Below are 13462 nucleotides of genomic sequence, written 5' to 3'. Positions count from 1 at the left end.
TGGCGACCCCAGCGGAAGTCAGGCAGAGTGCAGCAGGACAAGGCCAGGCGGGAAACGAAGGAAGCGGCCGGACGAGTCCCCGAGGCTCCCCGAGTGTGGAAAGAGGAGCCCCGCAAGGAGACCGGCAGCGAGTGCTTCCCCACCCCCGCAGACCCGGTGAGTGAGGGACAGGGTCTTTTGGTTTGATTTAGAGCGGCCCCGGTTGGCAGCGGGCCGCTCCAACGTGCACCAGCTACTCCGAGTCCACGAAGGACTCCAACAAGCCCGCATTCTTGGTGTGTGGAGTCCCGAGGCTCCTGGGGGCATTCTCTTTATTTAGAGCCCGAGAGGCTCAGCGGCGCCACCGTGATCTTGCGAGCCCGGAGAGGCTCAAGCGCCAATTCATAATTACGAGTCCAGAGGGGCTCATTGTCCACATTTGTTAGAGAGCCCTGAGAGAGGCTCGAGTGGCCATATTACTTTGCAGAGCCTAGCGAGGTGCTTGAGGGGCAGTTGGTGGTCAGAGCCCCGTGGCTCCCACTCTGTGTTTTTGCCCCATGGTGTTCTTGAGCCCCAGAGGCTCCAACGTTGTTCATCTGTATTCACAACTGTCCAGCACTTAGTGGACAGTTGCTACGTTTAGGCTTTGTGTTCTTGGCTGCCTGCGCAGCCTTCCCTGACATTGGACTCAGGGCATTTCAGCCCTTGCGAGGCCAGTTGGCCTGAGGGACAATTCTAGTTGTGCTTCATGCACCCTGCGCAATTTATGATTTACTGCTTATGTGATTTCTGCGCAAATGTTCTACTTGCACCTCTGAATGTGTTTAATACCTCATGTGCCATGTTCTTTATGTTTTATCCCCTTTGCTAAAAGTGACCTGCTTAGAGGATTGTTTATGTTATTACCTTTGCTAAAAGTGACCTGCTTAGGTAATTGTATATGTTTTATCCCCTTTGCTAAAAGGGACCTGCTTAGAGGATTGTTGATGTCCCATTACCTTTGCTAAAAGTGACCTGCTTAGGTATTTTATGTTTATTCCCCTTTGCTAAAAGTGACCTGCTTAGAGGATTGTTGATGTTTTATTGCCTGTGCTAAATGTGACTTGCCTAGGTGATTATTTTAGGTTTCCTTCCCTTTGCTAAATGTGACTTGCTTAGGTGATGGTTTTCCTTCCATAGGTCCTGATGATAAGGTCCTAGTTCCCTGCGTGATTTTCCTACAGTGTTTAGGGTTGCGTAGGAGGTATTTACCCTTTACCAGGAAGTCCTGGTTGTGTGCTACATGTAACTATTTTGTGTGCTACATTCATTATATGTTTATGTGCTAAGTGTTATACCTACAAGTATTATTTCTAAAAAGTGCATACCCCTGACAGTGGTCCAGGTGGCCCTGTCCTGTACATAATCCCTTGTAAATCTTGCCCGTGCCTGTTGGCACATTGTAAAGTGTGTGTCTTATCTAATGTGTTTTTATTATAATACAAAGGCTATTTTTATATAACCTTGTGTTGAGTTTCCTTTGTGGTGGGTCTAGGGTGTTGTCGCTGGGGTGCGCGCGCAAACGCTTTACACATCGCCTCCGAGATTAGCCTTGCTGCTCGCGTCACGTTACCTAGAGGGTGAGCAGGGGTTATCTTGGTGTGTGACTCCCTTGCCCTGACTTAGAAATGGTGATCCCTGACTGACTTTGGCGTGAGCGTTGGCCGGCCGGGGGTCCCGTTTCTAACAATATACATATATAAAAATATTTATTTTTCAGAAAGACACACATTCACGGGATGATATCATCAGTGATGTCATTTAAGATGTCATCAGTGATGTCATGAGTGATGTCACTGACCATGTAATGCGTGATGTAATATGTGACGTCATCAGCAGTGCATTGCGAGCGCGCGAGTTATAGTTAGCTGAACTAACTATAACGGGGGAATTTCAAAGGTTTTGTGTGAGTGAAATGCTCAGCTAACTATAACGTGTGAAACCTATGGTTTTTTCAGTGAATTTCTACGTTTTTTTTAATGCTAATTCCTAACTATAACGTGCCTGAAACCTATGGTTTTTTCAGTGAATATATATATATATATATATATATATATATATATATATATATATATATATATATATATATATATATATATATATAGAGCTACATATATGGTTTTCACATTTATGTGATGTGTTACCGGGGTTCCGCACATGGCCAGAAATATTCATGTGCTTATGACTTTGATGAGGATACCCCTGGAAGAGAACTAGGATTACAGGTAAGTAACTTATCCTTTCCCTTCATCGAGCTTTTGATATGTGTGTGACTGGTAGGTTTTGCACACGGTACTATCCATGCTGACAGTTGAGGGAAATGTAAGTACATTTATCTTACGACAATACCAAAGCTCAAGAGCCTTCTTTCCTGTTAAGTAATGTTTTATTAATTTGGTAATTTAGCTAAAACAGAGGCTGCAGCGTAGAAGAAAGCCATTTAATTTGTCTTGCTTCTTCTGCAGGCTCTTGGTTTGGATCAGGCAAACGAGAAGGGCCTATACCGCAGGGGGGAAGCAAGACTCCTTATGAATGAGTTTGAACTTGCCAGATTGGACTTTGAGAGAGTACTGGAGGTGAACCCCCAGAACAAGGCGGCCAAATCACAGATAGCAGTTTGCCAAAGAAAGGCCAAGGAGCACAATGAGCGGGATCGCATAATCTACGCCAATATGTTCCAGAAGTTTGCGGACAGAGATGCTAAGGTGTGCATTTAAATGGCATTCATGTGAGAAGTGGGATTTGGGTGTAGCACTCAGCTGTAGCTTTCCCTGTAATCTTGTTCCTACAGGGAAACTTTGGCATGTAACCTTGTTTCTTCTCTAGTGTTGATAGTCACGCTCATGCATAGGATTCCGCAGCACTTTTAGTATGCCTACAGGTAAGTTAACGATTTGAAAATTAAAGACAATTATTTTCAGCCTATCTGCAGGTTATATTTGTCACATTTTGTTTATTGTTCTTTAAAAAACTAACAGCCAAACTTTAATGAAAAATGCCACTACTACTGAACTAAAGACCAGAAAAAAAACTCTTTCACAAATCTTTTTACAGGAAAAAGGAAAGGCAATATGGACAATGCAGGTAGATAGGCTGCAGCTTCTGAGGCTGGAAACAGATAGTGCTACTTTAAGGAACCTCATTTCAGCAGTATCCCATCATGTGTATCCAGTGCCAGTTCAGTTTTTTTCTGGCTACTGTTGCGAGGATAGTGTAGCACTGAGATTGACTTTTAAGGCTTTTTCATTGGAAAATAGTTCAACAAGCATTGGCATTGCTAATATATCGGTCTCAAATCTTAAAGCGCCTCTGCAGGTACTGGTAGTTTAGGTTCTCAATATCTTATATACCTCATCATACATGCACTCTGTCACTTAACCTTGCACTCTTACATCCATTCACTTACTCATTAATTCATTCTTACATTCATCCACTCAACCAACCACTGGAATGACCAGATAACCTCAAGAAGACAAATTAAAAGTAGAAAAGTAGAAAAAGAACAATGCCTACAATGAAAAATACCATCTTGGGATAGTATTGTGTATAGTGATTAATTATCATACCAATTTATGAAGGCTAACATGTTTCTTCTAAGTGTGAAAGATATTACTGATTCTAAATTATTGAATCTTTCATAGATTCACATTTTTGTATCTTCCCCTTCGTCATGGTGGGAGTCTTGCAGTAGTTAGAAAAGAAGTACCATAGAAGTACATAGAAACCACCAAAAGGAAAGAAAAACTTTGACATTCATCATCATCTTTATGTAGCTCCAAACTTCGACCAATCAGAGACCAGCGCTAGACCTCAACTCCCCAGTCAGAGCCACCAGACCTCAGATTTCTAACTGCACGTCGTGTGTAAGGGAGTGTCCTTGAGCTCTGCTCAGTTTGTCAGTGAGTGAACTTTTGACCCTGCTTGAATTCACCTCAAGGTATTGTTTTCTACCTTCTTTACTTTAAGGATGTCTGAGGGTTCTAAGAAGAGGCTTTTCAGGCCCTTTAGATCCTGGGGAAAGGCAATGCTTTTTTCTGAAGATCCACATAAAGACTGCCTTTATTGCCTCTACCCTAAACATACAGCCAAAGACTGTAAATACTGTAGAACCTTTTCAGCTAAGACCCTAAAAGATAGAGAGGCCAGGTTGTGTTTTGGCTCCAGAAAAATAAATCAAAATCAGAATCTGATGTCGGAAAGAGCCCTGGGCCACCCTCAGTTGAGAGAAAGCATAAAAATTAGGGTCTACCTCATTAAAGGCTGATTTAAAGAAATGAAAGGCAGAAAAATCCTCCCCTGCCGATAAGACAGCCATTAAGCCTAAAGATTCAGCCCTGAAGAAATCATCTGCTGCCTCTCTGCATGTCATACCTCTCAAACAGGTCTCGTCGACGAAGAAAGCACCGTTGACGTACCCGTCATCGAGAACTTCTTCTAAATCCCCAACTTCTGTGCCAACAACTGCTTCGTCGACGGCTGTTGTGATGGCATCATCGACGAGCACAGTGACGACGATTTCAATGTCGCCGGCTTCGTCGACGACGACGTACACTGTGTCTACGACCTTGTCGAGGGAAACACCATCGCCATCTTCGAGGGCCTCGACGGCCCCGTCGACGGGTGCTCCATCGACGGCAGTGTTCAAATTACCTTCTCGGCCAGTATCGACGACGATTATTATCAGGCGTCTTCCATCGTTGACGGATAAAAAAAGTCTGCATTTAGTTTCAAAATCAACAGGATTGTCACCTTTATCCAAGATCTCACAATTGCCGACTTCTCAATCAATCAATCAATCATGGCATTTATATCGCGCACTACTCACCCGGAAGGGTCTCAAGGCGCGTGGGGAGGGGGGTCTGCTACTGCTCGAACAGCCAGGTCTTGAGCTGTTTCCTGACGGCGAGGTGGTTCTGGGTCAGTCGCAGGTGGACGGGCAGGGAGTTCCATGTCTTAGCCGCTAGGTAGGAGAAGGATCTTCCTCCCGCGGTGGCTCTCTGGATGCGAGGCACGACGGCGAGGGCGAGGTTCGCCGATCGCAGCTGGCGGGTGGGCGTGTAGAAGGTCAGGCGGTCGTTGAGGTACCTAGGGCCCAGGTCGTGGAGGGATTTGTGTGCGTGGGAGAGGAGTCTGAACGTGATCCTCTTGTTGACAGGGAGCCAGTGTAGGTCTCTCAGGTGGCTCGAGATGTGGCTGCGTCGGGGGACGTCCAGGATGAGTCGGGCGGAGGCATTCTGGATGCGCTGGAGTCTCTTCTGAAGCTTGGCTGTTGTTCCGGCGTAGAGGGTGTTTCCATAGTCCAGTCTGCTGGTGATGAGGGCCTGGGTGACCGTCTTCCTTGTCTCGGTGGGAATCCATTGGAAGATCTTGTGGAGCATGCGGAGTGTGTGGAAGCAAGATGAGGAGACGGCGTTGACTTGCATGGTCATCGATAGGGAGGAGTCCAGGATGATGCCCAAGTTGCGTGCGTGGTCTGTTGGCTTGGGTGCGGTGCCTAGGGCTGGGGGCCACCAGGAGTCGTCCCATGCGGAGGGGGATGTTCCCAGGATGAGGACTTCTGTCTTGTCCGTGTTCAACTTTAGGCGGCTGCTGTTCATCCATTCGGCGACGTCTTTCATTCCTTCGTGAAGGTTCGCTTTGGCGGTGGCGGGGTCTTTGGTGAGGGAGAGGATCAGCTGGGTGTCATCGGCGTGGGAAATGATGTTCAGGTTGTGGTTGCGGGCGATGGCAGCTAGTGGTTTCATGTAGATGTTGAAGAGAGTGGGGCTGAGCGAAGATCCTTGCGGGACGCCGCAGATGACTTCGGTGGCCTCTGAGCGGAACGGCGGGAGGCGTACTCTTTGTGTTCTTCCGGAGAGGAATGAGGTGATCCAGTCCAGGGCCTTCCCCTGGATGCCGGTGCCGTTGAGTCGTTGGACTAGGGTGCGGTGGCAAACAGTATCGAATGCAGCGGAGAGGTCTAGGAGGATGAGTGCCGCTGTTTCACCTTTGTCGAGCAGGGCTCGGATGTCGTCAGTGGCTGCGATGAGGGCGGTCTCGGTGCTGTGATTGGCTCTGAATCCGGACTGCGATGGGTCGAGGGATCCGTTCGTCTCGAGGAAGGCGGCCAGTTGCTTGTTGATGACCTTTTCGATGACTTTGGCCGGGAAGGGAAGGGGCGAGATGGGGCGGAAGTTCTTGAGGTCGGTCGGGTCCGCTGTTGGTTTCTTCAGTAGTGCGCTGAGCTCGGCGTGCTTCCAGCTCTCAGGGAAGGTGGCTGTGTTGAAGGAGGCGTTGATGATGTCTCGGAGATGGGGTGCGATGGTGGGGGCCGCTTTGTTGATCGGTCGGTGATCCGGAGTGGATGGTGTTCATCATGCTTGTCGTGTCTTCCAGGGTCACCTCGGTCCATGTCTGGAGGATGGCGGCTGGGTGCGTAGGTTCGACCGGTGGGTGCGGGGGTTGAGAGCTGAAACTGTTGTGGATGTCGGAGATCTTGCGGTGGAAGTACGAGGCGAGGGAGTCGCAGAGGTCCTGTGAGGGGGTTATGTCGTTGTTGCCGGTGCTGGGGTTGGAGAATTCCTTGACGATGCTGAAGAGTTCCTTGCTGTCATAGGCGTTCTTGTCCAGTCGTTCCTTCAGAGATTTCTTCTTTGTGGTGCGGATGAGCTGGTGATATCTGCGGGTGGCGAGTTTGAGGGCGGTCATGTTGTCGGTGGTCTTGTTGAGGCGCCAGGTCTTCTCGAGGGTGCGGCAGGCCTTCTTGGAGTCCTTGAGTTCGTCTGTGAACCAGGGAGCCTTCTTGCTTCTGGGTCTGGTGAGTGGGTCCTTCAGTGGGGCGAGGTCGTCAGCACTTGTGGTCAGCCAATGCGTGAGGTTGCAGGCTGCTGTGTTAGGGTCCGTTGTTCTGACGGGTGGGTTCTGGCTGAGGGAGGTGGCGAGCTGGTCGGCGGTGATCTTGCTCCAGTTCCTGTGGGGAACCTGCTTCGGGTGGTGGTGGACCGTGTTCTTAGCGAAGCTGAAATGGACGCAGCTGTGGTCTGTCCAGTTGAGTACGGTGGAGTGACTGAAGGAGACGTGCTTGCTGGAGGAGAAGATAGGATCGAGCGTGTGGCCGGCGTAGTGGGTGGGGGTGTTGACCAGCTGCTTGAGTCCGAGGTTGGCGAGGTTGTCCAGCAGGGTGGTGGTGTTGCGGTCGTTGTTGTTCTCCAGGTGAAAGTTGATGTCCCCGAGGAGGATGTAGTCGGTGGAGGGGAGGGCGTGTGGGCTGATGAAGTCCGTGATGTCATCGCAGAACTGTGAACGCGGTCCCGGGGGTCTGTAGATGAGGGTGCCTCTGAGGGTCGTCTTGGGGTCGGTGTGGATCTGGAAGTGGAGGTATTCGGCGGCGCTGAATGTGATGTTGGAGTCAGTCGAGATGCGAATGGTGCTCTTGTGTACGATGGCGATGCCTCCTCCGGTCTGGTTGATGCGGTCCCTCCTGATGATCTTGTAGCCGTCCGGGATGGCTATGGCGATGTCGGGGGCTGAGGAGGCGTTCATCCAGGTTTCCGTGAGGAAGGCGACGTCTGGGGATGCGGTGTCGAGGAGGTTCCAGAGTTCCACGGCGTGGCGGTGGATGGAGCGGGTGTTGAGCATGATGCACTTGAGGTGGTTGTTGCTTCCGGTCTTGGCAGGTGCGGTGCAGGTTCGGTGGCAGGAGAAGTTGCAGGCTCGGCAAACGAAGGGTCCATGGGTGTGTCGCGGGGATGCTTGGTAGCATCCGGGGGCTCGGGCGGTGTTGAGTGCGATGAGTGTGGCGAAGTTGTAGGTCCTGCGGGGGGGCTGGCGGGCGCGGGGGCCAGGGGGTCTGGCGCTGGGCGCGGGCCAGGCGCGGACGGGCGCAGACGGGCTTACCTTTGGCGCACCTTCGGCGCTCAAACGGCGCTCCCGCTGCGCGCGTCCGCTGCACGGTCGCTGAGGGGGCGTCATAAATAAGGAGCCGGGAGGGAGGGTCAGGCGGGGTGGCCAATGGGCAGGGAGGGGAGGCGGGACTGGAGGCGGAGGAGGAGACTGGGGCGGCGGCGGGAGAACGGGGGTCAAGTGACCGGGTCAGCGGCGGCGGTCAGCGGGTGAGGAGGGGGCAGCGGCGGCAAGCAGAGAGCGTCCGGTGGTTCCTGCGAGGCAGGCAGGCTGTAGGCAGAGGCAGCGACTTCACTCACCACACACAGCGGTAGGCAGGCAGCGGCAAGCAGGCAGGCGGCAGAGCAGTGGGGAGGAGCGACCGGCTGTGGGGGCACAGGGGGTCACACTGACCAGTCCGCCACTTCTCACCTTCTTGATACAGAGGAATCAGCAGATGAAAGTCTTTTTTGGTCCCACTTACAGTCAAATACCAGGACACTGATGAGGAAGAGGAAGTGCAAGGAGAATTCATTTTCAGGTTGTCCTCAGGCCCAACGTTATGACACTTTTCAGGAGCACTATCCTTATGAGGCTTATGAAGAACGTCAGGAGATTCAGAGAGATTCCATGCTGGTCCCACTCTCCTTGGTCATGGACCTTAGACATATGTTAAACAACTATTATAAAAGATTTCCAGACACCCATGCTCCAGTTCCATTGACACCCGGCAGTCTAAGTATTCAAGTTGCTCCGCCTCCACCAATAGTTACTTCACTGCCTGTTGCACAGGTTGAGAAACAGGCTCCTCGTTGTATTACAATACAGGATGATTACATTGAGAGTGAAGCAGAAGATCAACCAGAGGAAGGAGAGCTCACTCAGGATCCGGACCTTCATAGCCAAGAATGGGATGATTCTGTGGCTCCATCTTCAGCATCGACTTCCCCTCCCCTGGTAACCCCCCCACCCCCCACCCCCCGGGAGATATTGGGGGCTCTCATGAAGTACTTGAGAAAGCTTCTAAAAGGTTTGATTTGCCTCTGCCTGTGGTGCAAACCAAATGTTTTCTTTCCGATTTTAAAGATTCAGTTAGATCCATTCCGAATGTGGACTACATTTGGATTGAAGGTTTGAAGATAATGAAGAACCCAGCCTCCGTTCCTGCTGTGTTACCGAGGATGGATAAGAAATACAAGGCAGCTGATTCTGCTCCAGCATGTATAATTGGCCATCCTTTTCCGGATTCAGTAATAATGCAGGCTGCCCAGAGGTGTTCCAGGAATCCTCAATCTCCTTGTTCGGTGCCTCCAAACAGCATTGGCAACTGCGTTGCTACTATGGCGGCTACTGCTATCAAGGCCTCTAACGCCTTAGCAATCTTGGGAAGGTATGACCGTCGGTTATGGTCATACCTGGCTCCTCTTCTCGAACTCCTTCCTGACGACAAAAAGAGAGAAGCAAAAGATCTCCTGTAGGAGGGTGCTAAAGCGTCTTCGGAGGTGATTGACTCCGCAATGGATCTGTCTTCTATTGCTTTCATAAAATTGGCAGGTTCTGCAGTCCTTTGTAGACAGGGCTGGCTTAGGGCAACGTCTTTTCGCCCCGACGTTCAATCAAAAGTGCTGGACATGCCCTTTGATGGGGAAAACCTTTTTGGAAAACACGTAGACGAAGAGCTACAGGGCATCAAAAGGATACTGAGACTGCACGTTCCATGGGCACGCTACAACAAAGGTATTTTCAGTCGTTTCGTGGAGGTAGAGGAAGAGGTCAGTTCCAACAAAGACCGTCTTATCAATCTTACAGATATCAGCCATATGGTCAGAGTTACAGATCACAATATGGAGGACAGCAACAGCAGCAATTTCGTGCCTCCAATATGTCTTGCAATCAGCTAAACGCAAGCCTGCAGGACAAGGAAAAATACAGGATTCCTCAAGACGTTAGTGACGTTTATCTTCCCGCCAGCCATCTCATTTCATTCTCAACACCTTCGGTCTCATCGCCTCACTCCATTTCTGAATCAATGACAAACCATCACAAATGACCAATGGATGCTGGACATCATCCAACACGGCCTTACCTTGGAATTTGTCCTCAAACCTCCTCGAACTCATCCTCCAAGAAAAACGCATCATCATCATTTGTCTTCGTTAAGGCAAGAATTTTCGACTAAAGAAAGGGGTGATAGAAATAGTGCCTTTCGGGCAACTAGGGAAAGGCTTTTATTCCAAGTTCTTCATAATAAAGAAGCAATGCGGGAAATGGGGGCAGGTCATGGACCTAAGGCAGCTAAACAAATACATCAAGAAACAATCATTCAGAATGTTATCCCTTCAAGAGATTCTCTTATTATTAAACTAGGGAGATTTTCTAGCGTCCCTCGATCTCTTATACTTACACATTCTCATTCATGCAAAGCATCGCCAATTCCTAAGATTCAAGGTGGATGGGGATCCCTACCAGTTCAAAGTCTGCCATTCAGCCTTCGCTCAGTGCCCAGAGTTTTCACGAAATGTATGGCTCTGGTAGTAGCTTTTCTGAGAAGACAGGGACACCAGATTTACCCCACCTGGACGACTGGCTAGTGAAGGGTGCTACATTTCACTCTACCACAAAATCTACGCAGGCTTGTCAGTGGCTCTTCAAGTCTCTGGGCTTACAACTTAACATGGAGAAGTCACAATTGATTCCAAGCCGGAAGCATGTTTTTCAAGGGGATCTCCTAAACACAAAGTCAATGAAGGCGTATCCTACTTCAGAACGGGAGCTCAAGATAATGCTCTTAGCATCCCTTCTGCGCGCAAAAGTGTCCACATCTGTGAGAGTATTCAAGTAATTTCTGGCGATGCTATCATCATGCATCCTGTTGATTTCAAATTGTCGGTTGCACATGAGGCCTCTCCAGGAGCAGTTAAACATGAAGTGGGTGCAGTTGCACGGCTCATTGGAGGACATCATCTCTCTCTCTCAGACAATAAAACAGTCTCTGTCATAGTGGGAAAAAGAAATCAATATCTCTCCAGGCCTCTCGTTCCAACCAGCACAGCCTCATTATATTATGACAACGGATGCTTCAATGGACGGTTGGGGGCGCATTTCCAGGAATTTCACACACACGGAAAATAGTCCCTTCAGGAAACACATTCACACATCAATCTTCTAGAACTAAGGGCAGTCTTTCTGGGGTTGCAAGCTTTTCTTCCCAGAATCCAGGGATCCTCCATTCTAGTAAGAACAGACAACACCACCACATTGTTCTATCTTGCCAAACAAGGGGTACCGGTCTCTCACATTATTAGAACAAGCCCAGGAAATTTGGAGGCGGCTAATTCATCACAACATAACATTGCAAATAGAGCATGTACCGGGCGTGGACAACGATTGTGCGGATTCTCTAAGCAGAACCAATTCCCAATGTCACAAATGGGAGTTAAATGTAGTCCAGCTGAGAAGAGTCTTCAAACTGTGGGGCACTCCAAAACTGGATCTTTTGCAAAAGAAAACAGCAAGAAGTGCGAGAAGTTTGCCAGCAGGTTTCCTCAGAACTCTTGGGGGAACGCTCTGCAGATGCGGTGGATGGGAACTTTTGCCTATGCATTACCGCCGTTTCCCCTCATCCCAAGAGTGTTGAACAAGATGAAGAAAGAACCATGCCATCTCATTCTCGTAGCTCTGGCTTGACCAAGGCAGTTTTGGTACACGGAGCTTCTCCTGTGCTCACTATCACCGTACATTCACTTTCCTCCACTGCCAAACCTACTCTCAATGAACAACGGTCAAATTGTACATCCTCAAATAAAGTCTCTAAGTTTGTCAGCTTGGAACCTCATGGCTATGAATTCACAGACCTAAACATCACTCAGGATTGCAGGTCTATTCTACAGCAGGCCAGAGCTCCTTCCACTAACAAGTCATATGCTCCCGAATGGAAGAGATTCTGCCATTGGTGCGAGGAGAAGGAATTGCATCCTTTTCTATCAACACCGGAACAGGTGTTGCCTTACTTACTTCACTTAGCTAAATCAAAATTGGCTCACTCATCAATCAAAGTACACTTGGCAGCAATTTCCAGGTTTCGCAGAAAACCAGGTGAACTTTCTTTGTGGTCAGCAAGAATTGTTAAGGAGTTTATGAAAGGACTCTACAGGGTTTTCCCAACCATAAGGCACCCTGCAGTTCCATGGGAATTAAAAACAGTACTAGCTCAATTGATGAAATTGCCTTTTGAGCCCATACATAAGGCTCATTTAAAATATGTTTCTTGGAAAACGGCTCTCCTTTTAGCCATCACCTCAGCTAGAACACTTAGTGAAATTCAGGCTTTTATTTTTTTATATTTTATTGAGAACAAATCCTCAATTCATTCCCAAAGTTCCAACTTCATTTCACTTGAATGAACCAGTTGTGCTTACCACTTATTTTGGGAACCCTTCAGCTGCCGCAGAAAGAGCATTGCACTCTTTGGATGTAAAACAATGCAACAAGTTCTTCATACATAGAACAAAGACTTTCAGTAAATCGATCAGTTATTTGTGTCCTTTACTTTACCAAGGAAGGGTCAAGCCCTTTCAAGGAGCAGTATTGCACATTGGATTGCCTCTGTGATTGTTTTCTGCCACAACAAGCCTGGAAAGTCTTTGTCTGCAAAAGTGTCTGCGCACTCCACGAGGAAGATGGCAGCCTCTACAGCCTTGTTTGCTGGTGTGTCGCTTCCAGACATTTGTAGAGCGGCAACATGGTCCAATGTGCATACATTCACTAAGCATTTCTGCCTAGACTCGGCATGGAAAGCTGTCCTGAGACATCTGTTTGCTTAAGGTACAATCTTTCATATCTATCAATTCTATTTATTTTGTATATTTGGTTGTCGCAGTTTATTTGCTATTTTACGATTTACTTGGATTCATGATTAATATGTATTAGTATATTTTTTTCAATATGTTTCTTTTATTGCATATGAAGGTCTTCGCCTAGTTGAAAACTAATGGAATTATACTGCTAACTACTCTGATACAAGCATGTGAATCTATAAAAGATTCAATACTGGAGAAAAAACAAGTTACTTACCTGTACACTGTGGTTCTCCAGTATTGATATCTTTCATAGAGTCAAGTGCGGCCTTCCCTCCTCCACTTCTAGGCTTGCCACTTCCGATCTCATGTTATTTCTTTACCTTAGCACACTTGTGCACGAAATCTGAGGTCTGGTGGCTCTGACTGGGGAATTGAGGTGTACGGCTGGACGATGATTGGACGAAATTTGCACCTACATAAAGAGGATGACAAATGTCAATAGTTTTTCTTTCCTTTTGGTGGTTTCTATGTATTTCTATGGTAATTCTTTTCTAACTACCGCAAGACTCCCACCAAGACGATGGGGAAGATACGAGCATGTGAATCTATGAAAGATATCAATACTGGAGAACCACAGTGTACAGGTAAGTAACTTGTTTTTTCTAGCCACTCACCACTTCAGATTACTTCATCATGGCAGAAGAAGTTGGAGTCCAGATGCCTACGTGGCACTTCTGATTCCCAATATTTACAAGCTTATTCATCCTACAGGATTGTCACTCCTC

At 48.2% G+C, this 13462-nt stretch overlaps 1 protein-coding gene across 8 annotated transcripts in view; it reads left to right on the top strand.

Annotated features, from left to right (window-relative positions):
- The window catches only part of FKBP5 (FKBP prolyl isomerase 5), a 796880-nt gene that overhangs the window by 746233 nt on the left and 37185 nt on the right, over positions 1-13462 (top strand). For all 8 annotated transcript variants that reach the window (XM_078644330.1, XM_078644336.1, XM_078644335.1 and 5 more), the window contains one exon: positions 2484-2723. In XM_078644330.1, the coding sequence (XP_078500456.1) occupies positions 2484-2723 (240 nt within the window). The remainder of the gene's footprint in view (positions 1-2483; positions 2724-13462) is intronic.

This window comes from Lissotriton helveticus, chromosome 5_1 (assembly GCF_964261635.1).
Source record: "Lissotriton helveticus chromosome 5_1, aLisHel1.1, whole genome shotgun sequence".
Classification (NCBI taxonomy): Eukaryota; Metazoa; Chordata; class Amphibia; order Caudata; family Salamandridae; genus Lissotriton; species Lissotriton helveticus.
Note: the sequence above shows the minus strand (reverse complement) of the source record. Positions and strands in the feature narration are given on the sequence as shown.